The sequence below is a fragment of the Kogia breviceps genome, chromosome 17, assembly GCF_026419965.1.
Source record: "Kogia breviceps isolate mKogBre1 chromosome 17, mKogBre1 haplotype 1, whole genome shotgun sequence".
NCBI classification, from domain to species: domain Eukaryota; kingdom Metazoa; phylum Chordata; class Mammalia; order Artiodactyla; family Physeteridae; genus Kogia; species Kogia breviceps.
Window position 1 is genome coordinate 38,376,313 of NC_081326.1, and position 27,343 is coordinate 38,403,655.

The window sequence follows — 27,343 nt, forward strand, 5'->3', positions numbered from 1 at the left end:
ACCGTGTGGTGGTGGCTCAAGTGAGGCAGCACAGTGCGGTACAGTGAAGCAGTCAGTCTAGGAAGCACACAGTGGCAAGAGAATCTGAGAAGGCATGTATCACACTGCAATATGTGAGGAAGATGACACTTTAAAAATCTGACACATAAAAACAGGGTTAAAAGCCAGGGTGAATCCAAACCCTAAGAATCATTCTCAGTTATAGCATTTATATCTCATACTTCAGCACTGTGCTTTGGTGATGATACCCTGTAATGTTAAACACTCAAGACAATCAAAACCAGGAATTCCCTGGCGATCCAGTGATTAGAACTCAGCACTTTCACTGCCACGGGCCTGGGTTCAATCCCTGGTCAAGGAATTAAGATCCTGCAAGCCACACAGTGCAGCCAAAAAAAAGACAATCAAAACCTAGGTTAACAAGGATCTTGAAAACCCTTACAGAACTGAAAGAAGTCTAAGAAGGAAAAACTCAGCGCTCCTGCTATGTTTCTCCTTTACTTTCATACCACTCCGACACCAGCTGGGTGTTCTACAATTCAACTCAATTCTGACACTATCTATCTGGAGATAGCATCACATCCCACAGGTTAAGGGCTCAGTCCCACAAGACTGCTCCCACCCCACTTCAGATGCCAATCACAAGTCCAGGTTGTCAGCTGTGCTTCTGACCAATCGGCTATAAATCAGAGGTTCCTAGGACCCCCTACTCAGGTTCAATTAATTTGCTAGAGCAGCTCACAAAACTCAGGAAAACAGTTTACTTACTTTTATGAGTTAATTATAAAAGTATATGATAAAATGGGGAAATTGGGATTGACATATATACACTAATATGTATAAAATAACTAATAAGAACCTGCTGTATAAAAAATAAATAAAATAAAATTCAAAAATCAAAAATAGAAGTATATAATAAAAGATGAACATGCAGACGGAAGAGATGCATAGGCAAGGCACAGGTAAAAGGCTCGGAGTGTCTATGCCCTCTCTGGGCACCACCACTCCCTCAGCACCTCCATATGTTCACCAACACGGAAGGTCTCCAAACCCCGTACTTTTGGGATTTTTATGGCGGTTTCATGACATTGCCATGATCAACAATCAACTCCATTTCCAGCTCATCTCCCCTCTCTGGAGAATGGGAATGGGGCTGAAAATTCCAAGTTTCTAATCACGGCTTAGTCTTTCTGGTGACCAGCCCTCAACCAGGAGCCCACCCAGAGTCACCTCATTAGAACAAAAGACATTTCTATCACCCAGGAAATTCCAAGGGATTTAGGAACTCCGTGTCAGGAACTAAGGTCAAAGACCAAATATTAGAAGAAAAAAAGATGCTCCTAAAGCTCTTAACACCGAGGAAATTACAAGGGTTTTAGGACCTCTGTGCCAGGAACTGGGGGTAGAGACCAATACAGACATTTTCTATTATCTCACAGAGTCAAATTATGAAAACTTAATCCAGCCATGCTATGTGAATCACAGACCTACTCTATACAATCTAAATGTACATACATTTTCTTTAAATAGCTCCCAGCCACCTAGTAAAGAACTCAGTTTGACCAAGTCTTATCTTTGGGGTAAAAACATTGTAATAAGCTAAAGGAAACTAGCCTTTTGTTAAATTTTGTATATTAAAAATGTTGCTAAAGCTACTCATCTTTAACATTTTTCACTTAATCATTTTTCAGTATAGTTAACATGGGTGTTCCCCCAGCACGTAGCAGCAAGGAAATTTTGGTGAGATAGCTCCCATGTCCAAGGAAGGGATGGAGAGTGTGTATCTGATGATTCTCAGAAGCCACTTAGGCTTCTTCTTTACTGAGGTACAACAGGTCTAAAGTTAGGAATCCCTCTGGACACAGGAAAGTAACTCAATATCAGCACAAAGTTAAGAAACCTTATTTATTTATTTATTTATTTTAAGAAACTTTTTTTAATGATTATGAGTAGGGACCATCTACATATCATCAGATTGATGAGAAAAAGGAAGTTTGTGGTCCCAATGGTTGCTGGTATCTATCATTTAACATGAGGGGAACCAGTCTAAGAATGAAGCCAATCTTGTGGATGACAGAAGAAGTAGACAGAAATTGGGATCATAATGACATCCTTTAAACTGTTACATCAGTCAATCCTAAAGCCTGGAATTTCCAGATATAAATGCTAATAAAATTCAATTTTATAATCCAGTATTTTTAACAATACTTGAACCAAAAGCATATTAACTGATATTAAAAAAATTGTTTCCTTTCTTTGCATTTTGCTTATCCTGTTTGCCTATTTTATCTTGCTTAAATCACCACTTCTCCACACTTTGTTTTTATTTTTTTAACATCTTTATTGGAGCATAATTGGTTTACAATGTTGTGTTTCTGCTGTATAACAAAGTGAATTCTCTATATGTATACGTATATGCCCATAGCCCCTCCCTCTTGCGTCTCCCTCCCACCGTCCCTACCCCACCCCTCTAGGTGGTCACAAAGCACCGAGCTGATCTCCCTGAGCTACGCAGTTGCTTCCCACTAGCTATCTAGTTTACATTTGGTAGTGTATCTATGTCAATGCTACTCTCTCACTTCATCCCAGCTTACACTTTCCTCTCCCCATGTCCTCAAGTCCATTCTCTACGTCTGTGTCTTTATTCCTGTCCTACCCCTAGGTTCATCAGAACCATTTTTTTTTTAGATTCCATATATACATGTTAGCATACGGTATTTGTTTTTCTCTTTCTGACTTACTTCACTCTGTATGATAGACTCTAGACCCATCCACCTCACTACAAATAACTCAATTTCGTTTCTTTTTATGGCTGAGTAATAGTCCATTGTATGTATGTGCCACATCTTCTTTACCCATTCATCTGTCAATGGACACTTAGGTAAATGCACATACCTTGAGACCTTTGAAACTCAAAGGTATCCTATGAATACATTCTCACATATGATTATAATATACCCCTATTCATTGTAGCTTTGTTTGTAATAAGAAAAGATACCAAGCAACCTAAATATCCATTAATGTGGCACTGGTAAAGTACATTTGGCAAATCCACACAATGGAATATTATGTAGTTTTTAAAAAGAATGAGGTAGGGGAGTTCCCTGGTGGCCTAGTGGTTAGGATTTCAGGCTTTCACTGCCATGACCTGGGTTCAATCCCTGGTCACGGAACTATGAGATTCCGCAAGCCATGTGACGGGGCCAGAAAAAAAAAGAAAGAAAGAAAAAGAATGCAGGAGTTTTAAATGTACTGAAAAAGGATTTCAAAGATAAATCAAACATTTATAAATTAATTATAAACCAATAAAATTCAAAAATCACATTAATTTAATGACAGTGTCATTTTACTGAAATTAAATTGCTAATCACAATATAAGTATGGTACCAAAAGATTTGGCACATACAAGTCCTTTTGTGTCCAACAAGCTTCTTCTCCAATACGGAATGTGAGGGCTCAATTCTCTGACTATCCCTAATCTGAATATACGAAACCTTCATTTGGTAGGAGTATACCCCATTCTATCTACCTCTGTTCTCATTTGCAGACATGAAATCTTGTAATAATACTCAATTATAGGGCTTCCCTGGTGGCGCAGTGGTTAAGAATCCACCTGCCAATGCAGGGGACATGGGTTCAAGCCCTGGTCCACGAAGATCCCACGTGCCGCAGAGCAGCTAAGCCCTCGTGCCACAACCACTGAGCCTGCACTCTCGAGCCCACGAGCCACAACTACTGAGCCCATGTGTCACAACTACTGAAGCCCGCATGCCTAGAGCCCATGCTCCGCAACAAGAGAAACCACAATGAGAAGAGTGCACACCACAACAAAGAGTAGCCCCCAGTTACCGCAACTAAAGGAAGCCCGCGCACAGCAAGGAAGACCCAACACAGCCAAAAATAAATAAATTTATTTTTTTAAAAAAAGTCAAGTAGCACTTAGGAAAAAAAACTCAATTATATGGTGGCCATACGAAAGATCCAACATAGACTTGTATACTTTTATTCATATTAATTAAAAGAAAACAGAATTCTATGCTTCTCTGAGAATTTATAAACCCCTGAAAATATGTCCAAACATCTCCAGGGACCTAAAAATCATTAGAAAAACACTTATCTCTCCAACAGAGATTTTATCATTCCCTTTTTTTTTTTTGCGGTACACAGGCCTCTCCCGTTGCGGAGCACAGGCTCCGGACGCGCACGCTCAGCGGCCATGGCTCACGGGCCCAGCCGCTCCGCGGCACGTGGGATCCTCCTGGGCCGGGACACGAACCCGTGTCCCCTGAATCAGCAGGCGGACTCTCAACCACTGCGCCACCAGGGAAGCCTTATCACTCCCTTTTTATACCTTTAATCTTCCCCTCTTCAATACCTCTTTCCTCTCAACCCACAACATACTACCTTTAAACACAACAATCAAAAAACCTCTGTGGTTCCCAGCTATCCCTCAAGATACTACTCCTCCCTTCAAAACCAAATTTATTTATTGATTTACATACATTATTTATTTATATTCACTGCCTCCATTTGCCTCTCTCCACTCATCACATATCCATTACAATATGGCTTTTGTTCCAAACACTTTCTGAAACTATTCTGTTTTAAGTATTACCAATACTTGCAAACTATAATGTTCCAGCAGCTTCTTCTTGACTTATCTGAAGTACTTCAGAGCCAAAGGGCTTAGCCAAGGGACTCAACTACACGTTTTTCTAGATCCCTTCATCAGTCATAAAATGTTTTTGAATTCATACTGTTTGACTTAAAACCCGAACAAGAGAAGTCCCTGCCTTTGTATGCCACAGTTTAGTGAAGGAGACTCAGGTAAATAGATAAAATATAAAGAGTATAGCTGAACAGCCTGAGGGAGAATTAATGGTCTCATCTTACACTTCATCACAATGAAAAGGAATCAGAAAGAATGAAAACATTTCTTTGTTTTTCTAAAGAATGTAAGTATAGCCGTGAGTGTCAGAAGGTCTAAGGCTCCCTTTATTAATTTCCAAGGACTGCTATAACAAAGTACCACAAACACTTAAAACAACAGAATTTACTGTCTCACAACCTGGAGACCAGAAGTTCAAAATCACGATGTCAGCAGGGCCATGCTCTCTCTGTAGGATCTGTGGGAGAATCCTACCGTGCCTCTTTCCAGCTTCTGGTGGTTGCCAGCAATCCTTGGTGCTCCTAGGCTTGCAGCTGGTTTACTCTCATCTCTGTCTCCATTGTCACAAGGCCTTTTCCCCTCTGTATTTCTATGTCTCTCTCCTCATAACCAGCCACTGGATTTGTTAGGGAACCACTGACCAAAACTGCCCACCCTGGCCAGGCACCACAGTAACCATCTGCATGCGCTGTTTTACACAAGGAGGTCCTGGTAAGGAACATGGAACTAACAAGCCACCACCAACCGGAAGAATTCGGGAAAAGTCAAAAGGTGACGCCAGCCCGTATGTCCTAGCAACCTCCCAGAATCCTCCTCTCTGGACTCCTTCTTGGCTGAGCCATGCGTGCACTACCAGGAAGGACCCTGAGTCAGAACGATCGGCCAGAGACTAACCCAGAAACTAACCCCATCACCATAAAACCCGGGACTGTGAGCCACGTGGCACAGCAGTCCTCCTGGGTTCCCTTTCCCTCCTGCTCTCCACGCGGGCGCCCCTTCCCACTAAAGTCTCTTGCTTTGTCAGCACGTGCGTCTCCTCGGACATTTCATTTCCGAGTGTTAGACAAGAGCCCACTCTCGGGCCCTTGGAAGGGGTGCCCCTTCCTGCAACAGATTTAGGGTCCACCCTAATCCAATATGACCTCAACAGACTTGATGAGACTTGAAGTGCGCAGTAAAGTTCAATAGAGTGAAAATGTACTTATTAGGGCTCTTTTGGTTGTTAAGAAACAAAACTTAAACTAGCTTAAGTAAAAATGGTTTTCCTGATGAACTAGATATTAAATATTACAAATTACTGTTAATCTTGTTTGGTGTAATAATGTGGTTATATAGGAGAAAACAATTGTTTTAAGACATACATGCTGAAGTATTTAGAGGTGAAGTGGCATGATATCTGTAACTTATTTTCAAATGGTCCAGAAAAAAAAAATTGCATATACGGGGCGGGGCTGGGTGGGGATGGACAAATGAGGCAGAATGTTAACAACTACTGAATTTATGATGATAACTGGATTATTCTTTCAACCTCTCTACATGTAAGAAATTTTTCAAAATAAAAAAGTAATAGGAAATGAGGACATATTTTAACTGGGACATGCAGGCTTGGACTTGACTTCAAGGTGGATTAGACCTGGAATTAAAAGAATGTCAAAAGGTGAATATATACTATACAGGTCTTTCATCTCTATACTTTTCTGTATACAACATTCCTCTCCAGCAATCACCATAGAAAGCAAGATGTTTCTCACAATGCTCTTTTCCCCAGTTAACCTCTCTCTCTAAATGAGAGGCAGGAGGGTATCAGGAGGTTGGCACAGGTCCCCCAGTCCAGTGAATGTACTAAAAAAGAGAAGGGATTAAGGGATTAAAGGTTGAGTAAATTAACTCCCTCTTCAATTTATTTTAACTCTTAACTCCCTTCTCATATTTAACAGGGAACAGAATGAGAAACTATAGTAGAATGCAAAAAAAGCTCCAAATCAGTAACATGAAATGTATTATATTCTAGAGTCTAAATATCATTCTCTGGTGAAGAGATTAGCTACCAAGATAGAAAAGAAACAGGCATAGATGGATCATTATCCATCACAGGCTTGACAGTAGAGAAAAAGTCTGGGAAAATAGGATATTCACCTAATGAAGATGGAAGGAAGAAAAGAGAAAAGGAGAGAGGTAAGGAAGAAAGTAATAAAGAGAGAGCAAATCAATGAAACAGGGCAGAAGCTAAACTGCCATATCCAGAGCTGTCTCTAGGGATCTCCCTAAATTGATACCACCAAAAGTCCTTCTCAACTTCATCCTGACACTTCTTACAAATTTGAGAGCACGTAAATGGTACTAAGGATCCTGGCCAGTTGGGAAAAATCAGAAGCCCCTTCTGCCCAACAAGAAATGAACCCATTTATATGTAAAATTTATTAATTATCACAAAGCTCAAAAACTTCCTTCAAAAGGGTTAAGCGCTAAAGGCACTTTGTTGATTTGCACTGGTATCTTAAAATAGTAGTTATATTCTATAGACCAGCAAATGAGGCTCTCTCCCTGACACTTCTTATTCAACCAAAAAATAAAATGTTATTTAGAAAAATGTAGTCTTAATGGTGCCTTTCACAGGCCAAATAAACATCCATGAACATCCGAGATAATTTTTTAATTACCTGAAAAATATTAATCTCTTACAGATGCAAAAAGAACCACAGTCATTATTTTACCTCAATTCAACTTGTTAAATGCTTGGTTTTCCTGCAATTATATACTTTCATAATTCAAATCTAACTTATTTTAAGTTACTCCAATGGACTAAAATGAATCAACAGTTTTACTCATTTAAAGTTCACCTCTCCTTTTAGTGCTGTTAATGCATTTTAAAACTTTTTAAAAAATCAAATCTTTAGGACTTCCCTGGTGGCTCAGTGGTTAAGAATCCACCTGCCAATACAGGGGACATGGGTTCAAGCCCTGGTCCGGGAAGATCTCACATGCCACGGAGCAATTAAGCCCATTCGCCACAACTACTGAGCCCACACACTAGAGCCCACAAGCCACAACTACTGAGCCCATGTGCCACAACTACTGAGCCCACGTGCCACAACTACTGAAGCCCACATGCCTAAAGCCTGTGCTCTGCAACAAGAGAAGCCACCACAATGAGATGCCAGTGCACCGCAACAAACAGTAGCCCACACTCACCGCAACTAGAGAAAGCCCACATGCAGCAACGAAGACCCAACGCAGCCAAAAATAAATAAGTAAAAATAAGTAAATTTTTAAAAAAATCTTTAAACACAATTTATTTTGGTACTTGAGGTAAAGACCATTATTTGACCAATAAGTTTACAATGAATAACCTTAGACATATGCCTGTTACAAAATGCAAAATTTGAATGATGTGGTTATTAATCCATCATTAAAGATAAATTATGACAACAAAAAATCTGAATTGCCAGCGATCTAGGGGTATTACATCAACTATTTTCAAATATAACATATTCATTCTTGTAAATAATCAATTTAAATAATACTGTAATAAGCTTGGTCAAGTATAAACCTGAACAGTCTTACCTGTATGATGTGGGTCTGATGTTGTTGTCTTTGCAGATGCTTCCAAACAATATTTTTCCCTGTTATTATCCTCATGATTAATTCCTCTAGAACTTTCTTCAGTAGGCAGATTAAAACTGCATATTTTGGGATCATTTTGTGACTGCAGAAAAGTATTCTTATTTGCAGCAACCTAAAAGAACAAAATACGTATTTTATGCTGATATTAAAATTAATTTCCCATATTTTTACATAATAAATTCCTAATTTAAAATGTGAGCTACTAGTTTCTCATACCTAAATGGGGAATATTTTAAAATAAAAATTATAATATTTATTGTTTGTTTTTTAAGCTAGTTTTATTACATAATAAAAGCTGAAAGACATCACAGAATGAAAATTATGCTTACAATTATAGTGTATTTTAAGCAACATATCAAAGGAGGTTTTAAACAAGTTTTAAACAATATGCCATTCTCAGTCAACTGCTTTTTTTCTTGCTAAATTTCTCAATATTAAAAGAAACACTTAAATATTGTTAATTTAAGTGTGATAATGATACCTGCACTGTATTGCTGTTGTTATTTTAACAGTACCTTATGTTTTAAAGGCAAATACTAAAGTAATTACAAATGAAAAGATATTCCTGGAATCTGCATCAAAATAATGAGAGGGGAAGAAGGGGGGAGGGAGCTGGAGAGGTAAAAATGAAGCAAGAACAATTGTCATAAACTGACAACTGTTGAGCTGGATGATGGGTACATGGGGGTTCTTCATATACTCTTTTCTCTATTTTTGTATATGTATTAGCTTTCTGTTGCTGCTGTAACAAATTACAACAAACTTAGTGGCTTAAAACAACACAAATCTATTTTATAATTTTGTAAGTTTGAACTCTCAGTTGGCTCTTAATGGGTTAACATCAAGGTAATCAGCAGGGCAGCATTTCTTTCAGGAGGTTCTAAGGGAGAAAACATTTCCTTGACTTTTCAAACTTCTAAAAGCTACCCACATTCCTTGGCTTATGGCCCCATTTCTCTACTTCAAAGCCAGTTCCTCTGCATCTCTCTGCCCCTGCTTCCTTAATCACATCTCTTTTTCTAACCCTCTCATCTGTCTCCCTCTTCTACTTTTAAGGACCTCTGTGATTATACTGGGCCCATCTGGATAAGCCAGGATGACCACCCCCCACCCCATCTCAAGGTCCTTAACATTAATCACTTAGTCAAAGTCCCTTTTGCCACATGAGGTAACATATTCACAGGTTCCAGGGATTAGGACATGGACATTTTTGGAAGGCCATTTTTCTGCCTACCACAGTATGTTTGAAATGTTTTTTAAATAACAACTCACAATAACAGACACAGTCGTCATATCTCTATAAATATTCATTATAATAAATTTCAGAGACATTCAAAAACCTATCTGATAAGATTTTAAATTAAGTCAGGTGAGGGAGGAGTCAAGATGGCAGTGTGGGAAGATGCGGGGTTAGCATCTCCCCACAACTAGGGCTCCTGCTGGCCACTGGTGGGAGATTCTGACCCCCAAGGAGATGGGAGGAACCCCAAAGTGAACCGGTAGGATGGAGGGGTACCAAGCGGGGAGAAGTGGAGGCCAGACAAGATCAGCGCCTCTGAGGCCAGGGAGATCAGGAGAGGCAGGTAGGACGGACTCTCTGGGAAGAGCAGATGAGGAGCAGAGGGCGATCGTCTGGCCCTCTTGGACAGGGGAGCCTGCTGAGCTCCCAGGCTGGTCCCCTGCCCTCCAAGACCCCCCATTCTCCCGTCCTCCACGCCACACCGGCTGCATTGGTCCCGGGGCATAGGAGGGAGACTAGGGAGATCAGGAGAGGCAGGCAGGAAGGGCCCTCCCAGACCCCAGACCAGAGGAGCAGGAGAGGAGAGAAGGGCGTTTGTCCCACCCACTCAACCCCAGGAAGCCTGCTAGGCTCCCAGGTGAGGTTCCCTGCCCTCTGAGACTGGGGTGGGGGGCACAACTGGGCCCCTTCTGTTCCTTGAGCCTAATCCGCACCCCCAGGGCCTTTTTCAGCTCTGTGGGTCCTGATCATTGGACAGGCCCACCACCCAAACTTCGCCCTTGCTTAGGCCCTGCTCTCCACAGCCAAGGCCTCCCCCACCCTTTTTTTTTCCTTTCCCTCCTCCTCTTTTTTACTCTTGTGGTACTGATGTACCTTCTGGTTGTTGATCCATCTATATTTTTATTTTTACATTCTTTCTAACATATCTGTTAGTCTCCTAATCTAATTTTATTTTCTACTTTGTTATTTTTCTCTCTCTTTTTTTTTTTTTTTTTGCCACCACACACGGCTTGCGGGATCCTGATTTGTGAGCCGAGCCTGGGGTCGGGGGAAGCTCCTGAGGTGGGAACTCCGAGTCCAAACCACTGGACTAACAGAGAACCTCTGACCCCAGCGAATAGTCATTGGAGTGAGGTCTCACAGAGTTCCTCATCTCAGCACCAAGACCCAGCTCTACCCAATAGCCTACAAACTCCAGTGTTGGAAGCCTGAGGCCAAACAACGAGTAAAACAGGAACACAATCCCACTCATTAAAAAAAGAAAAAAAGAGAGAGAGAGAGATGGCAAAAAAGTATGTCACAGATGAAGGAGCAAGGTTAAAAACCTACAAGACCAAATAAATGAAGAGGAAATAGGCAATCTACCTGAAAAAGAATTCACAGTAATGATAGTAAAGGTGATCCAGAATCTCAGAAATAGAATGGAAGCATGGATTGAGAAAATACAAGAAATGTTTTACAAATATCTAGAAGAACTAAAGAACAAACAAAGAGAGATGAACAACACAATAACTGAAATAAAAATTACACTAGGAGGAAGCAATAACAGAATAATGGAGGCAAAACAACGAATAAGTGAGTGGGAAGACAAACTGGTGGGAATAAGTGAGTGGGAAGACAAACTGGTGGAAATAACTGTCGCGGAGCAGAATAAAGAAAAAGAATGAAAAGAACTGAAAATCTCAGAAACCTCTCGGACAACACTAAATGCACCAACATTTGAATTATAGGGGTCCCAGAAGAAGAAGAGAAAAAGAAAGGGTCTGAGAAAATATTTGAAGAGATTATGGTTGAAAACTTCCCTAATGTGGGAAAGGAAATAGTCATCTGAGTACAGGAAGCACAGAGTCCCATACAGGATAAACCTTACGAAAAACACACCAAGAGACATATTAATCAAACTAACAAAAATTAAATTCAAAATAAAAATATTAAAAGTAGCAAGGAAAAAACCAAAAAATAACATACAAAGGAATCCCCATACGGTTACCAGCTAATTTTTCAGTGGAAACTCTGCAGGCCAGAAGGGAGTGGCAGAATATACTTAAAGTGATGAAAGAGAAAAATCTACAACCAAGATTACTCTCCCCAGCAAAGATCTCATTCAGATTCAATGGAGAAGTCAAAAGCTTTTCAGACAAACAAAAGCAAAGAGAATCCAGCACCACCAAACCAGCTTTAAAACAAACACTAAAGAAACTTTTCTAAGTGGAAAACACAAGAGAAGAAAAACACCCACAAAAACAAACCCAAAACAATTAAGAAAATGGTAATAGCAACATATATATCAATAATAACCCTGAAGGTAAATGGATTAAATGCCCCAACCAAAAGACACAGACTGACTGAATAGATTACAAAAACAAGACCCATATATATGCTGTCTACAAGAGACCCACTTCAGACCTAGGGACACATACAGACTGAAACTGAAGGGATGGAAAATGATATTTCATGCAAATAGAAATCAAAAGCAAGCTGGAGTAGTAATACTCATGTCAGATAAAATAGACTTTAAAATAAAGACTGTTACAGGAGATAAGCAGGGACCCTACATAAGGATCAAAGGATCAATCTAAGAAGAAGATATAACAATTATAAATGTTTATGCACCCAACATAGGAGCACTCTAATACATAAGGCAAATGCTAACAACCATGAAAGGAGAAATCGACAGTAACACAATAATAGTAAAGGACATTAACACCCCACTTACACCAATGGACAAATCATCCAAACAGAAAATAAAAACGGAAACACAAGCTTTAAATGACACAACAGACCAGATAAATCTAATTGATAATTATAGAACATTCCACCCAAAAGTGGCAGAATACACTTTCTTCTCAAGTGCACATGGAACATTCTCCAGGATAGATCACATCTTGGGTCACAAATCAAGCCTTGGAAAATTTAAGAAAATTGAAATCGTACCAAGCATCTTTTCTGACCACAATGCTATGAGACTAGAAATCAATTACAGGAAAAAAACTGTAAAAAACACAAATATATGGATGCTAAACAGTGTGCTACTAAATAACCAAGAGATCACTGAAGAAATCAAAGAGGAAATCAAAAATACATAGAAACAAATGACAACAAAAACACAACAACCCAAAACCTATGGGACGCAGCCAAGCAGTTCCAAGAGGGAAGATTATAGAAATTCAATCTTGTCTCAAGACACAAGAAAAATCTCAAATAAACAATGTAATCTTACATCTAAAGCAACTAGAGAAGGAAGAACAAAGAACACCCAAAGTCAGTAGAAGGAAAGAAATCATAAAGATCAGAACAGAAATAAATGAAATAGAAACAAAGAAAACAATAGCAAAAAACAATAAAACTAAAAGTTGATTCTTTGAGAAGATAAAATTGATAAACCTTCAGCCAGACTCATCAAGAAAAAAAGGGAGAGGATGCAAATCAATAAAATTAGAAATCAAAACAGAGAAATCACAACTGACACCGCAGAAATACAACAGATTATAAGAGACTACTACAATTATATACCAATAAAATGGAGAACCAAGAAGAAATGGACAAATTCTTAGAAAGGTACAATTTTCCAAGACTGAACCAAGAAAAATTAGAAAAATCTAAACAGACCCATCACAATGAAATTTAAACTGTGATTAAAAATCTTCCAACAGGGCTTCCCTGGTGGCGCAGTGGTTGAGAATCCGCCTGCCGATGCAGGGGACACGGGTTCGTGCCCCGGTCCGGGAAGATCCCACATGCCGCGGAGCGGCTGGGCCCGTGAGCCATGGCCGCTGAGCCTGCGCGTCCGGAGCCTGTGCTCCGCAACGGGAGAGGCCACAACAGTGAGGCCCGCATACCACTAAAAAAAAAAAAAAAAAAAAAAAAAATCTTCCAACAAACAAAAGTCCAGGACCAGATGGCTTCACAGGCAAATTCTATCAAACATTTAGAGAAAAGCTAACAACAATCCTCCTCAAAGTCTTCTAAAAAAATTGCAGAGGGAGAAACTCCCAAATTCATTCTACGAAGCCACCATCACCCTGATACCAAAACCAGGCAAAGATGCCACAAAAAAGAGAAAACTACAGACCAATATCACTGATGAACAAAGATGCAAAAATCCTGAACAAAATACCAGCAAACAAAATCCAACAGCACATTAAAAGGATTATACAACACGATCAAGTGGGATTCATCCCAGGGATGCAAGGATTCTTCAATATACGCAAATCAATCAATGTGATACACCACATTAACAAACTGAAGAATAAAAACCATATGATCATCTCAATAGATGCAGAAAAAGCTTGACAAAATTCAACACCCATTTATGATAAAAACTCTCCAGAAAGTGGGCATAGAGGGAACATACCTCAACATAGTAAAGGCCATATACAACAAACCCACAGCTAACATCATTCTCAATGGTGAAAAACTGAAAGCATTTCCTCTCAGATCAGGAAGAAGACCAGTATGTTCACTCTCGCCACTATTATTCAACATAGTTTGGAAGTTCTAGCCACGGCAATCTAAGAAGAAAAAGAAATAAAAGGAATCCAAATTGGAAAGGAAAAAGTAAAACTGTCACTGTCTGCAGATGACATGACACTACACATAGAAAATCCTAAAGATGTGACCAGAAAACTACTAGAACTAATCAATGAATTTGGTAAGGTTGCAGGATACAAAATTAATGCACAGAAATCTCTGGCATTCCTATATACCAACAATGAAAAATCAGAAAAAGAAATTAAGGAAACAATCCCATTTACCATTGCAACAAAAAGAATAAAATACCTAGGAATAAACCTGCCTAAGAAGGCAAAAGACTTGTACTCAGAAAACTATAAAACACTGATGAAAGAACTCAAAGATGACACAAACAGGTGGAGAAATATACCATGTTCTTGGATTGGAAGAACCAATATTGTGAAAATGACTATCCTACCCAAAGCAAGCTACAGATTCAGTGCAATCCCTATCAAACTACCAACGGCATTCCTCACAGAATTAGAACAAAAACTCTTACAATTTGTATGGAAACACAAAAGACCCCGAATAGCCAAAGAAATCCTGAGAAAGAAAAACGAGGTTGGAGGAATCAGGCTCCCCAACTTCAAACTATACCACAAAGCTACAGTAATCAAGTCAGTATGGTACTGGCACAAAAACAGAAATATAGATCAATGGTACAGGAGAGATAGCCCAGAGATAAACCCAGGTACATATGGGCACCTAATTTACGACAAAAGAGGCCAGAACATACAATGGAGAAATGACAGCCTCTTCAATAAGTGGTGCTGGGAAAACTGGACAACTACATGTAGAAGAATGAAATTAGAACACTACCTAACACCATATACAAAAATAAACTCAAAATGGATTAAAGACTTAACTATAAGACCAGGCAGTATGAAACTTTTAGATGAAAACAAGGAAAAAACACTCTGACATAAATCACAGCAAGATCTTTTTTGACCCACCTCCTAGAGTAACAGAAATAAAAACAAGAATAAACAAATGGGACTTAATTAAACTTAAAAGCTTTTGCACAGTAAAGGAAACCATAAACAAGACAAAAAGACAACCCTCAGAATGGGAGAAAATATTTGCAAATGAAACAACAGACAAAGGATTAATCTCCAAATATACAAACAGGTCATGGAGCTCAATATCAAGAAAACAAACAATCCAGTTAAAAAAATGGGTGGAAGACCTAACTAGACATTTCACCAAGGAAGACATACAGATGGCCAAGAGGCACATGAAATGATTCTCAACATCACTAATTATTAGAGAAATGCAAATCAAAACTACAATGAGGTATCACCTCACGCCCATCAGAATGGCCATTATCGAAAAAGCTAGAAAGGGCTTCCCTGGTGGCGCAGTGGTTGAGAATCCACCTGCCGATGCAGGGGATGCGGGTTCGTGCCCCGGTCCGGGAAGATCCCACATGCCGCGGAGCGGCTGGGCCCGTGAGCCATGGCCGCTGAGCCTGTGCTCCGCAACGGGAGAGGCCACAACAGTGAGAGGCCCGTGTACTACACACACAAACACACACAGAAATTGACTTGAATAAAGGTAATTTAAAAAAAAAAAAAAGAAAAAAAAGAAAAAGCTAGAAACAATAAATGCTGGAAAGGGTGTGGTGAAAAGGGAACCCTCCTACACTGTTGGTGGGATTGTAAATTGAAATAACCACTATGGAAACAGTATGGACGTTCCTTAAAAAACTAAAAATAGAACTACCATATGACCCAGCAATCCCACTGTTGGGTATATACCCTGAGAAAACCATAATTCAAAAAGAGACATGCACCACAATGTTCATTTCAGCACTATTTACAACAGCCAGGACATGGAACCAACCTAGATGTCCATCAACAGATGAATGGATAAAGGAGATGTCGTACATACATACAGTGGAATATTACTCAGCCATAAAAAGAAAAGAAATTGAGTTATTTGTAGTGAGGTGAATGGACCTAGAGTCTGTTATACAGAGTAAAGTCAGAAGGAGAAAAACAAATACCGTATGTTAATGCATATATATGCAATTTTAAAAAGTGGTATGATGAACCTAGTTGCAGGGCAGGAATAAAGAGGTAGACAAAGAGAATGGACTTGATCACATAGGGTGGGAGGGCGAAGCTGGGGCCAAGTGAGAGTAGTATCGACATATATACACTACCAAATGTAAAATAGTTGGCCAGTGGGAAGCAGCAGCAAAGCACAGGGAGATCAGCTCGGTGCTTTGCGACAACCTACAGTGGGATAGGTGGGATGGGAGGGAAGCTCAAGAGGGAGGGTATATGGGGATATGTATGCATATGGCTGATTTGCTTTGTATGCAACAGAAACTAACACGGTATTGTAAAGCAATTACACTCCAATAAAGAGCTACTAAATTTTTTTTTTAATTAAAAAAAGATTACTGCTGATCCCAAAAAATAAATTAAAAAATTAAGTAAGTCACGGCAATAAACTAATGAAGGCCTAACTTTTATTTTTTGCAACATTTTATTTTGATATAATTTTAAACTTACAGAAACAATCCAGAAATAATACAAGTAGGTCTCATATACCCTTTACCCAAATTCACCATTTGTTTACATTTTGCTCCTTTTACTTTCCCCCTATCTCTCCGTGTGTGTGTATACACACATTTGAAAGTAAGCTGGACACACTGTGCTCCTTTACCTCTAAATACTACAAAGTGTGTCTGCAAAGAGCAAAGACACTCTCTTACATAATCACAGTAAAATTATCAAAACCAAGAATTTAACATTGGTAGTTTAATACTATTACCCAATCCACAGTTCATATTCAAATGGGGTCGCTTACCCCAACAATGTTTTTTGATAGTTTCTTCCCTGAGCCAGGATCCAATCCCAGATCACACAATACATTTAGTCAACAAGTTTCTTTAGTCTCCTTTAATCTATAACAGTTCCTCAACCTTTATTTATCTTTTGTGATTTTTGACACTTTTGAAGACTACAGGCCAGTTATTTTGTAGAATGCTCCTGTATCTGGATTGTCTGATATTTCCTAATGATGAGTTTCCGGTTATGCATTTTGGACAGGAATACCACAGTTCATCATACCAGGGGCACATAATATCAATTTGTCCCATTACAGGAGGCATTCACTTGATTAAAGTGGCATCTACCAGGTATTCCTGCAAAGCTAGTATTTTTCTATTTGCAATTTTTTAAAGTATGTTGTAAGGAGATGCTTGAGTCTATTCAAATATCCTATTTCCTGATCAAACATTCACCCACTTGTTTTGAATCCATTTATATTTTCCAACACCATCATTACATTACTTTTATTTTTATGATTTAGCATTCCACTCTGAGAAAGAGCTTACGCTCCTCCCCATTTATTTATTTAGTTGTATTAGTACAGATTCAGACTCCTACAATAACCCACATTATTCAGTGGGTTATTATCCATTAGTATATTTATTTTGATGCTCAATTTGTTCCAGATTTTGTATTTATCAGACCACTCAAGTATAAAACCCCTGAAGTCACCAAAACAATACTTTCTCATTCTGGATTAATCCAGTCTAAGATGAGAAATAATTCAAGAACAAAAATTTAAGAATGGAATAAACAAAGTAACGGGACACTAAAGTTGACTGCTAAGCTTAATACTTTTGTGCTTCACATGTTGCCTTGCTTAAAATAGCTGTATAATTTCAAAAAATGCCAACTTCATTAGTTTTTAAAGACACTTATTTAGTTTCTTGATATTAATTATAACAGGAAAAGAATAAATCAGCATTTTGGGTTTGGAATTAGTCATTAGAAACTCCATCAGAAAATAAACGTAAAGTCAAGGGTGTCAAGACGATTCAATGGGGGAAAAAACAGTCTTTTCAACAAATGGTCCTGCAACAATTAGATACCCACATGAAAAAAGATAAAATTGGATTCCTACCTCACACCATACGTGAAAACTAATTCAAAATGGGTCATAGGCTGAAATGTAAGAACTAAAACTATAAAACTCTTAGAAGAAAATATAGTAAATCTCCATGACCTTCTTAGATATAACACGAAAATCACAAGTACTACCAACATCAAAAAAAAAACCAGATAAACTGGACTTTGTCAAAATTTTAAACTTTTGTGCTACAAATGAAACCATCAAGAAAGTGAAAGGCAAAAACAGAATGGGTGAAAATATTTGCAAATCATATATCTGATAAGGGACCTATGTTTAGAATATACAAAGAACTCTTACAACTCTATAATAAAAAGCAAATAATCCAACTTTTAAAAAGGACAAAGGATCTGAAGAGACAGTTCTCCAAAGAAGATATTCAAATGGCTGATAAGCACATATAAAGATGCTCAATGACATCAGCCATCAAGGAAATGTAAACCATAACCCCAAATAAGATACTACTTCATCCACAGTATGGTTTATAACCAAATAGATAATAATAAGTGTTGACAAGGATGTGGAGGACTGAAACCATCAAACATTAATGGTGGGAATGAAACAGTACAGCCACCTTGGAAAAGAGTCTGGCGTTTTATTAAAAGGTTAGCCATAGAATTATCATATGATCCAGCAATTCCACTCCTAGGAATGCACCCAAGAGAAATGAAAACATACGTCTACACAACAATTTATACACTAATATTCATCAGCATTATTCATAATACCTAAAAAATTTTTTAAATGGAAACAAACCAAACACCCATCAACCAACAGATGGAATAATAAAATACGGTATATTAATAAAATGAAATATTATTCAGTGTGGCAAGCAGAATAATGCCTCCCGAAGGTGTCCACACCCTAATTCCCAGAACCTGTGGATATGTTATCTTGTGTGGCAGAAGACACTTTGCAGATGCAATTAAGGTTAAGGACCTTGAAACAGAGAGATTGTCCTGAATTATCCAGGCAGGCCCAATCTAACCAAATGAGTTCCAGTTTCAGAGAACCAAAAAGATGGCAATATAAGAACTCAAATTGCCATTGCCAATTTTGAAAACGTAGGAAGGGGACCATGAGCAAGGAATGTAGGTGGTCTGTAGAACCTAGAAAAGGCAAAGGAAACATTCTTAAAACCTCCAGAAATAAATGCAACCCTGCCAACACCTTGATCTTAGCCCAGTGAGACCCACATTGGGCTTCTGACCTACAGATCTGTAAGATAATACATTTGCATTGTTTTCCTTTTTAAAAAAATATTTATTTATTTGGCTGCATCGGTTCTTAGATGCCGCACACGGAATCTTTCGTTGCAGTGCACAGGCTCTTCGTTGCAGCACGTGGGCTTCTCTCTAGTTGTGGTGCGTGGGTTCAAGAGAGCATGGGCTCAGTAGTTGTGGTGTGTGAGCTTAGTTGCCCCACAGCATGTGGGATCTTAGTTCCCTGACCAGGGATCGAACCCACGTCTCTTGCATTGGAAGGCAGATTCTTAACCACTGGACCACCAGGGAAGTCCCACATATGCATTGTTTTAAGTCACTAAATTTCTGGTAATCTGTTACAGCAGCAATAGAAAACTAATATATTCAGCAATAAAAAGAAATGAATTACTGATACATGCTACAATGTGGATGAGCCTTTTGAAAAACACTATGCTAACTGAAAAAAGTGAGTCACAAAAGGCCACATGTGTGATTCCATTTATATGAAATGTTCATAATAGGTAAATATATAGGAACAGAAAGTAGATTAGTGGTTGCTAAGGGCTGGGGGATTTGGATGGGCTGATGTGTATGAGGTCTCTTTCTGGAATGATAAAAATATTCTAAAATTGGTTTTGGTGAGCACTGCACAACTCTGAACATACTAAAGAAAACTGAATTGTAGTAGGTAGATTACAGGTATGTGAACTGTATTTAAATAAAGCTGCTTGTACAAAAAGAAACCTTATTTAAAATTAAAAACTATGCTTACATAGTTTTCTCCTTACATTGTGGCCAGAATTCTAAAGGAGTGTAGGATAAAATAAACAGATGCAGGCCAAAAAACACAGAGTCAAAAATCAATAGATGTCTTCAACAACAAAAAGACAAAACACCAATTAACAGCCAAGGACTTGAACAGATATTTCTCCAAAGAAGATAAGCAAATGGTCAATAAGCACATGAAAAGATGCTCAGCGTTACTAGTCATTAGGAAAATGCAAATCAAGACTGCAATGAAATGCCACTTCACACCAACAAGAATGGCCATAATCAAAAAAAAAAAAAAAAAAAAAACAGCAATGAAAACAGAAAATAACCAGTGTTGCTGAGGATGTGGAGAAACTGGAACCCTCATACATTGCTGGTAGGAATGTAAAATGGTTCAGTAGCTATGGAAACAATTTGGTAGTTCCTCAAAAACTAAACACAGGATCACCATATGATCTAGCAATTCCACTCCTAAGTATATATATAAGAGAACTGAAAAACAGGTACCCAAACAGAAACTTGTATGCCAGTGTTCACATCAGCATTATTCATAATAGCCAAAAAGTGGAAACAACTCAAGTGTCTAACAATAACTGAGTGAATAAACAAAATACGGTATATACATACAACTGAATATTATTTAACCATACAAAGCACTGATGTTCTGATACCTGCTACAACATGAATGATCCTGAAAACGTCAGGCTAAATGAAATAAGCCAGAGACAACAGGGCAAATATTTATGATTCCATTTATATGAGGTACCTAGGGTAATCAAATCCATGGAGACATAAAGTAGAATAGTGATGACCTGAAGGGAGAACAGGGAATTATTGCCTAATGGTTACAACGTTTCTGTTTAGAGTAATGAAAAAGTTTTGAACACAGACAGTGGTGATTTTTGCACAACAGTGTGAATGAAATTAATGCCACTTACCTGCATACTTAAAAATGATAAAATGGCAAATTTTATGTTATACATATCTTACCATAATAAAAAATAGAAGAAATATTAGTAGACTTTAATCTCCATAACATAAATGAATCAGAGAACTGTAGAGTAGCAGAAGTGTGGATTGCCCATTTTATATATGCTCTATATAACCTTTATATAACTTCTATATACCTAAGGCTAAAACAATCCTTCATCTTAGTAGTAAAGAATATATATTAAGACTGCTTTGGGGGCTTCCCTGGTGGCACAGTGATTAAGAATCCGCCTACCAATGCAGAGGACACGGGTTTGATCCCTGGGTCTGGGAAGATCCCACATGCCATGGAGCAACTAAGCCCATGAGCCACTACTACTGAGCCTGCACTCTAGAGCCCGTGAGCCACAACTACTGAAGCCTGTGTGCCTAGAGCCCGCGCTCCACAACAAGAGAAGCCACCGCAATGAGAAGACTGCACGCCACAATGAAGAGTAGCCCCTGCCCGCTGCAACTAGAGAAAGCCCGCATGCAGCAATGAAGACCCAATGCAGTCAAAAATAAAATAATAAATTTATTAAAAAATAATAAAATTTAAAAAAAAAAAAAAAAAAAAAAAAAAGAATGCTTTGGGACTTCCCTGGTGGTCCAGTGACTGGAAGTTCGCCTTCCAATGCAGGGGGCGTGGGTTCGATCCCTGGTTGAGGAACTGGGATCCCACATGCCGCAGGGTAACTGGGCCCACGTGCCACAACTACTGGGCCTGCGCACCCTGGAGCCCTCACGCCACAACTAGAGAGATGCCCACTCGCCGCAGCAAAGGACCCCACAGGCCACAAAGAAGATCCCGCGAGCCGCAACTAGGACCTGACGCAACCAAATAAATAAACAAACAAATAAATAAATAATGTAGATTTGTTAAAAAAAAAAGACTGTTTCGAGCACTTACTTTTTTACAAGTATAACTGAAAGGAAGTGTCCAGAACAGTGATATAAAACATTATTTATACGTGTTCTCTTTAAGTTGCCTTATTTAAAGTTTTCACTTATTTATGTGGTACCTTTAAAAAGAACACTGATCAGAACAATTTTTTTTTAACAAGAATTTCCACCCCTTCCCTTGCAGAGGTATTTTTCACTGTTACCAAAAGTTTATTTTACAGACCTAACCCAATTTATTTTATGTTGTTCCTTTAAAATATATATATTTAGTCATTTCTAAGGTTTTTAGAAGAATTTATCAGAGATACTGAAAATTCCTATAGGCATTAAGTATTATTACCTGTTTAAATGGCATTTTTTAAAAAATACATGCTTCTCTAGATTATACTTCCTTTACTGTTTTGTTTTTTTACCTTAAATAATTTTATATCTGAATTCAGCTTTGTAACCTCTTCATTAGGACTTGGATTACTTCTTGCTGGCGGTATAAATTTTGGCTTTTTGAAGGGATTCTCCTGCAACTGACTTGGTGCTGCTGATCGTCTCATATTCAGCAGTATTAACCTGAAAAATACCCAAAACAAAAATGATCTAATCATAAGTCAGATTAGAATCACCTCCAAGTATATCATTACTACAATCACAACATCTTTAAAAATATAAGAGAATAAGCCTGTAAAAAGCCTTAGGAAACAAATTCAACAGCTGGTAACATTTTATTTTCCACCACAAAAGGCTTCTGAAAAATATTTAAGATTTAAATTACATGGTGTAAACCTGAGCATATAGTGTATCAATTTTGATAAAACTATAGATTAATGATTATATAGCCTTAAACACAATTTAGATGGTAGTTTCAAAATCAAAAGAAACATAATTATTCACAGACATACATCCAGCATGTTGCTTTTTTTCTATTCCATTAATCCATAAACTGCATGAGGGTAGCAATCATTCTTGTTTTCTTCACTACTCTGTAAGCAGCTTCGATCACAAAGTCAGATACATTATAATCGCTAAAGAATATTTTTGAATGAATGAATAAAATCCTGGCAATTAAAAGAACACATTTACAGTTCAATTTCCTTTTAAAAAAGTGGGATATTTTAAATATATAAATCAAGAGACTAGAACCAGGTTTCCAAACTTTTGCTCAATATTATTTCCACCAGACAGGACAGGTGAGACAGATAAAAGGCAAGAACATTACATGCACACATCATGCTTCTGCAATGGATGGTAGTAAGCACTCTTATTCAAAGTAATCTCACAAACACTACACAAGATATGGCATCAACAAGGATGTACATAGCTACCAAAATTATTTGTTTAATCCAGAAATTCCACTTCTGGGAATTTACCCTAAGGAATTACCAAAGATATACTCAAAGAATTATGTATAAGGGTAATCATGCCAATATTACTTATAGTAAGAGAAAAAAAGGAAATTTGAATATCCATAACAAGGTACTAGATAAATAAGTTATGTCACATCCACAAAATGCAACACACTCTCTTCATGCACCACTAAAATGGTGAGTAGTACTGCAGTTTCCCAAGCAAGCCATGTTCTCTTTTCCTCTAGGCCTTTGAACAAACTTTCCCCTATACAGTGCTGGGAATGCCTTTATGCATTTTCCTTTGCCTGATTAATTCCAATTTATCCTTTAGGACTCTAACTATGAGCCCTCTTCATCTCTGCTCAAAGACTGGATTAGAGACCCTTCCTATGTGTGTACTACCCAAGCACTTTTCACACTGTAATGAAACTACCTATTAATTCCCCCAAGCTGTAAACTCCTGGATCAGGCATGAAGCCTTACATTCCATTCATCACTATACTGCCAGTACCAACACAAGAAGGCATTCAGTATTTGTTATATAAATAATTCTACAGCCATTAATGGGGAAAAAAGTCACATTTTAAAAGAATGTTTAGGGACTTCCCTGGTGGCACAGTGGTTAAGACTGCGCTCCCAATGCAGGAGGCCCAGGTTTGATCAATGGTCAGGGAACTAGATCCCACATGCATGCTGCAACTAAGAGTTTGCATGCCACAACTAAGGAGCCCACCTGCCACAACTAAGACCCAGTGCAACCAAATAAATAAATATTTTAAAAATAATAAAAACTGGTATCAAAAATACTTCCAAGTTAATAATAAAAAATATGTCCTTAAATTTAAAAAAATAAAAGAATGTTTAATGATATGAGAAATGTTTTTTATATATCAAATAAAAAGTGGCTACAAAAAGCAATTTTAGCAAGGTTGCAAGATACCAGGTTAATACCCAAAAGTCAATTGTCTTCCAACATACCAGCAATGAATAAGTGGAATTTGAAATTAGAAACACAATACCATTTACATCAGCACCCCATAAAAATGAAACACTTAACTGTAATCTAACAAAACATGTATAAGATCTATATGGGGAAAAACTATAAAACTCTTTTGAGCGAAATCAAAGAACTAAATAAATGGAGAGCTAGTCCATGTTCATGGATAGAAAGACTAAATATTGTTAAGGTGTCAGTTCTTCTCAACTTTAGAGATTCAATACCATCCCAACTAAAATCCCAGCAAGTTATTTTGTGGATATCAACACACTGATTCTAAAGTGTTATATGGAGATGCAAATGACCCAGAATAGCCAACACAATATGGAAAGAAGAGAACAAAGAGAACTGACACTACCTGACTTTAAGACTTAACATACAGCTACAGTAATCAACACAGTGTGGTACTGGTGAAATAGACAAATGAATCTATAGAATAGAATAGAGAGCCAGAAATAGACCCACATAAAGACAGTCTTTGACAAAGGAGCAAAGGCAATACAATGGAGCAAAGACAGTGTCTTCCACAAATGGTGCTGAGACAACTGGACATTCACATCAAAGAAAATGAATCTAGAAACACACTTTACACACCTCACAAGAATTAACTCAAAATGAATCAGAGGCTTACATGTAAAACGCAAAGCTATAAAACTCCTAGAAGATAATATGGAAGAAAATCCAGATGGGGCTTCCCTGGTGGCGCAGTGGTTAAGAATCCGCCTGCCGATGCAGGGGACACGGGTTCGTGCCCTGGTCCGGGAAGATCCCACATGCCGCGGAGCAAGTAAGCCCGTGAGCCATGGCCGCTAGGCCTGCGCGTCCGGAGCCTGTGCTCCGCAACGGGAGAGGCCACAGCAGTGAGAGGCCCGCATACCGAAAAAAAAAAAAAAAAAAAAAAAAAAAAAAAAAAAAGAAAATCCAGATGATCTTGGGTATGATGACTTTTTAACTACAACACCAAAGGCAAAATCCATGAAAGACAATAATTGATAAGCTGGACTTCATTAAAATTAAAAACTTCTGCTCTGAAAAAAGGCAATGTCAAGGGAATGAAAAGACAAGCCACAGATTGGGAAAAAATATTTGCAAAAGGTGCATCTGATAAAGGACTACTATCCAAAATGTACAAAGAAATCTTAAAACTCAGCAATAAGAAAACAACCCAGTTAAAAAGTGGGCCAAAGACCTTAAAAGACATATCACAGAAGATATACAGATAGCAAATAAGCACATGGAAAGATGCTCCACATCATATGTCATCAAGAATGAAGAAAATTCAGAACACTGACAACACCAAATGCTGGTGAGGATGTGGAACAGTAGGAATTTTTGTTCATTGCTGGTGGGAATGCAAAATGGTATAGCCACTTTGGAAAACATTTTAGCACTTTCTTGCAAAACTGAACATACTTTTAACATAGGATAACTCCTTTCAACAAAGAGTTGAAAATTTATGTACACACAAAAACTTGCATACAAATATTTATAGCAACTTCATTCATAATTGCCAAACTTGAAAGCAACCAAGCATTCAGTAGATGAATGGATAAACTGTGGTGTAACCACACCATGGAATGTTATTCCACACTTTAAAAAAAAAAGCTGTCAAGACATGAAAAGACATGGAGGAACCAAAAATACATATTACTAAATGAAAGAAGCCAATCTGAAAAGGCTACATACTGTATGATTCCAACAATGTGACATCCTGAAAACCTATGGAGGCAAAAAAAAGACAGTAAAAAGATCAGTGGTTGCCAAGGGTTAGGGGAGGGGCAGGGATGCAAAGGCACAGCACAGAATTTTTTAAGGCAATGAAAATATTCTGTATAATGCCCTAATGATGGATACATGTCATTATATATTTGTCCAAATCCACAGAATGCAGAATGCCAAGAATGAATACTATTGTAAACTATGGAATTTGGGTGCTTATGTGTGTCAACTGTAAAAAATGTACCATTCTGGTGAGGGATACTGATAATGAGGGAAGGCAGGGGTATATGGGAAATCTCCACCTTCCCCTCAACTTTTCTGTAAACCTACAACTGCTCTAAAAATAATAAGTTTTAATTTCACAAATGGCTACCAAACATGTTCAGCATCATTCCAATTTTATAAAACAAAAAAAAAAACAGACAAAATAATAGTATGTGTGCTTGTACTTTTTAAAAGACTAGAAAGCAAAGGGGCATGAGGAACTTTTTGGGGTGACTGAGATAACCTGCATCAGATTGTAGTGTGATTACAACTTTGTCAAAACTCATCTAAGTATATGCATTGAATTATAAACTGGAAATTACACATCTATAAAGATTTTTAAAAGACTAGAAAAACACATGCCACAACATTAACACTATGTCTAAATGTTAGAATCACCAGTAATTTTTTATTTTCTTCTGAGTTCTTTCCTACATATTTCCAATTTTCTACAAAAAAAAAAAAAAGAACTGCAGCCAATTAAGCTGTGACACACCATCACTGATAGTTAGACATTTTCCAATTACAGCAACTTTAAAATGATGACATACATGAGTATTCGATAAATAACCAGGCTTTATATAGTTTGAGGGATTAGTAGTGGTATAAGAATTAATAAACAGAAATCTCAGTTAAAATACAGACCAGAGGGCTTCCCTGGTGGCGCAGTGGTTAAGAATCCGCCTGCCAATGCAGAGGACACAGGTTTGAGCCCTAGTGCAGGAAGATCCCACATGCCACGGAGCAACTAAGCCCATGTGCCACAACTACTGAAGCCCACGCGCCTAGAGCCCGCGCTCTGCAACAAGAGAAGCCACCAAGATGAGAAGCTCACACACCACAACAAAGAGAAGCCCCTGCTGCCCGCAACTAGAGAAAGTCCGCACTCAGCAACAAAGACCCAACACAACCAAAACTAAAAATAAATATAATTAATTAATTAATTAAAAAAAAAAAAAATACAGACCAGAGGCCAGACAGGGATGCTCTCATGCTATATGATGACAGCAGAGACCCAACAGGAAGAAGAAAGAGTCCTCTTCTTGCCTGCAAGAGCTCAGCCAATAAGACTGTCACAACTCAGCCAATGAAAAGCCACTACTGGAACTTCCGCAGTGGTCCACTTCCACTGCAGGGGGCACGGTGTGACCCCACCTCCTGCCAAAAAAGAAAAGTCACTATACCTCAAATTCTCAATTTGTT

General features: G+C 38.2%; 1 protein-coding gene across 6 annotated transcripts in view; it reads right to left on the minus strand.

Moving 5' to 3' along the window:
• Positions 1-27,343, minus strand: part of RAD54B (RAD54 homolog B) — a 107,083-nt gene that overhangs the window by 72,001 nt on the left and 7,739 nt on the right. For 2 of the 6 annotated variants that reach the window (XM_067017297.1, XM_067017298.1), the window contains exons 2-4: positions 25,844-25,876; positions 22,234-22,384; positions 8,234-8,405 (exon numbers count right to left, since the gene is read on the minus strand). In XM_067017297.1, coding sequence (XP_066873398.1) covers positions 8,234-8,405; positions 22,234-22,368 — 307 coding nt within the window. In that variant the 5' untranslated portion in view covers positions 22,369-22,384; positions 25,844-25,876. Of the gene's footprint in view, positions 1-8,233; positions 8,406-22,233; positions 22,494-24,849; positions 25,021-25,843; positions 25,877-27,107; positions 27,299-27,343 lie in introns of those variants that run through there. The other 4 variants (XM_067017296.1, XM_067017300.1, XM_067017295.1 and 1 more) reach the window with 3 other exon arrangements.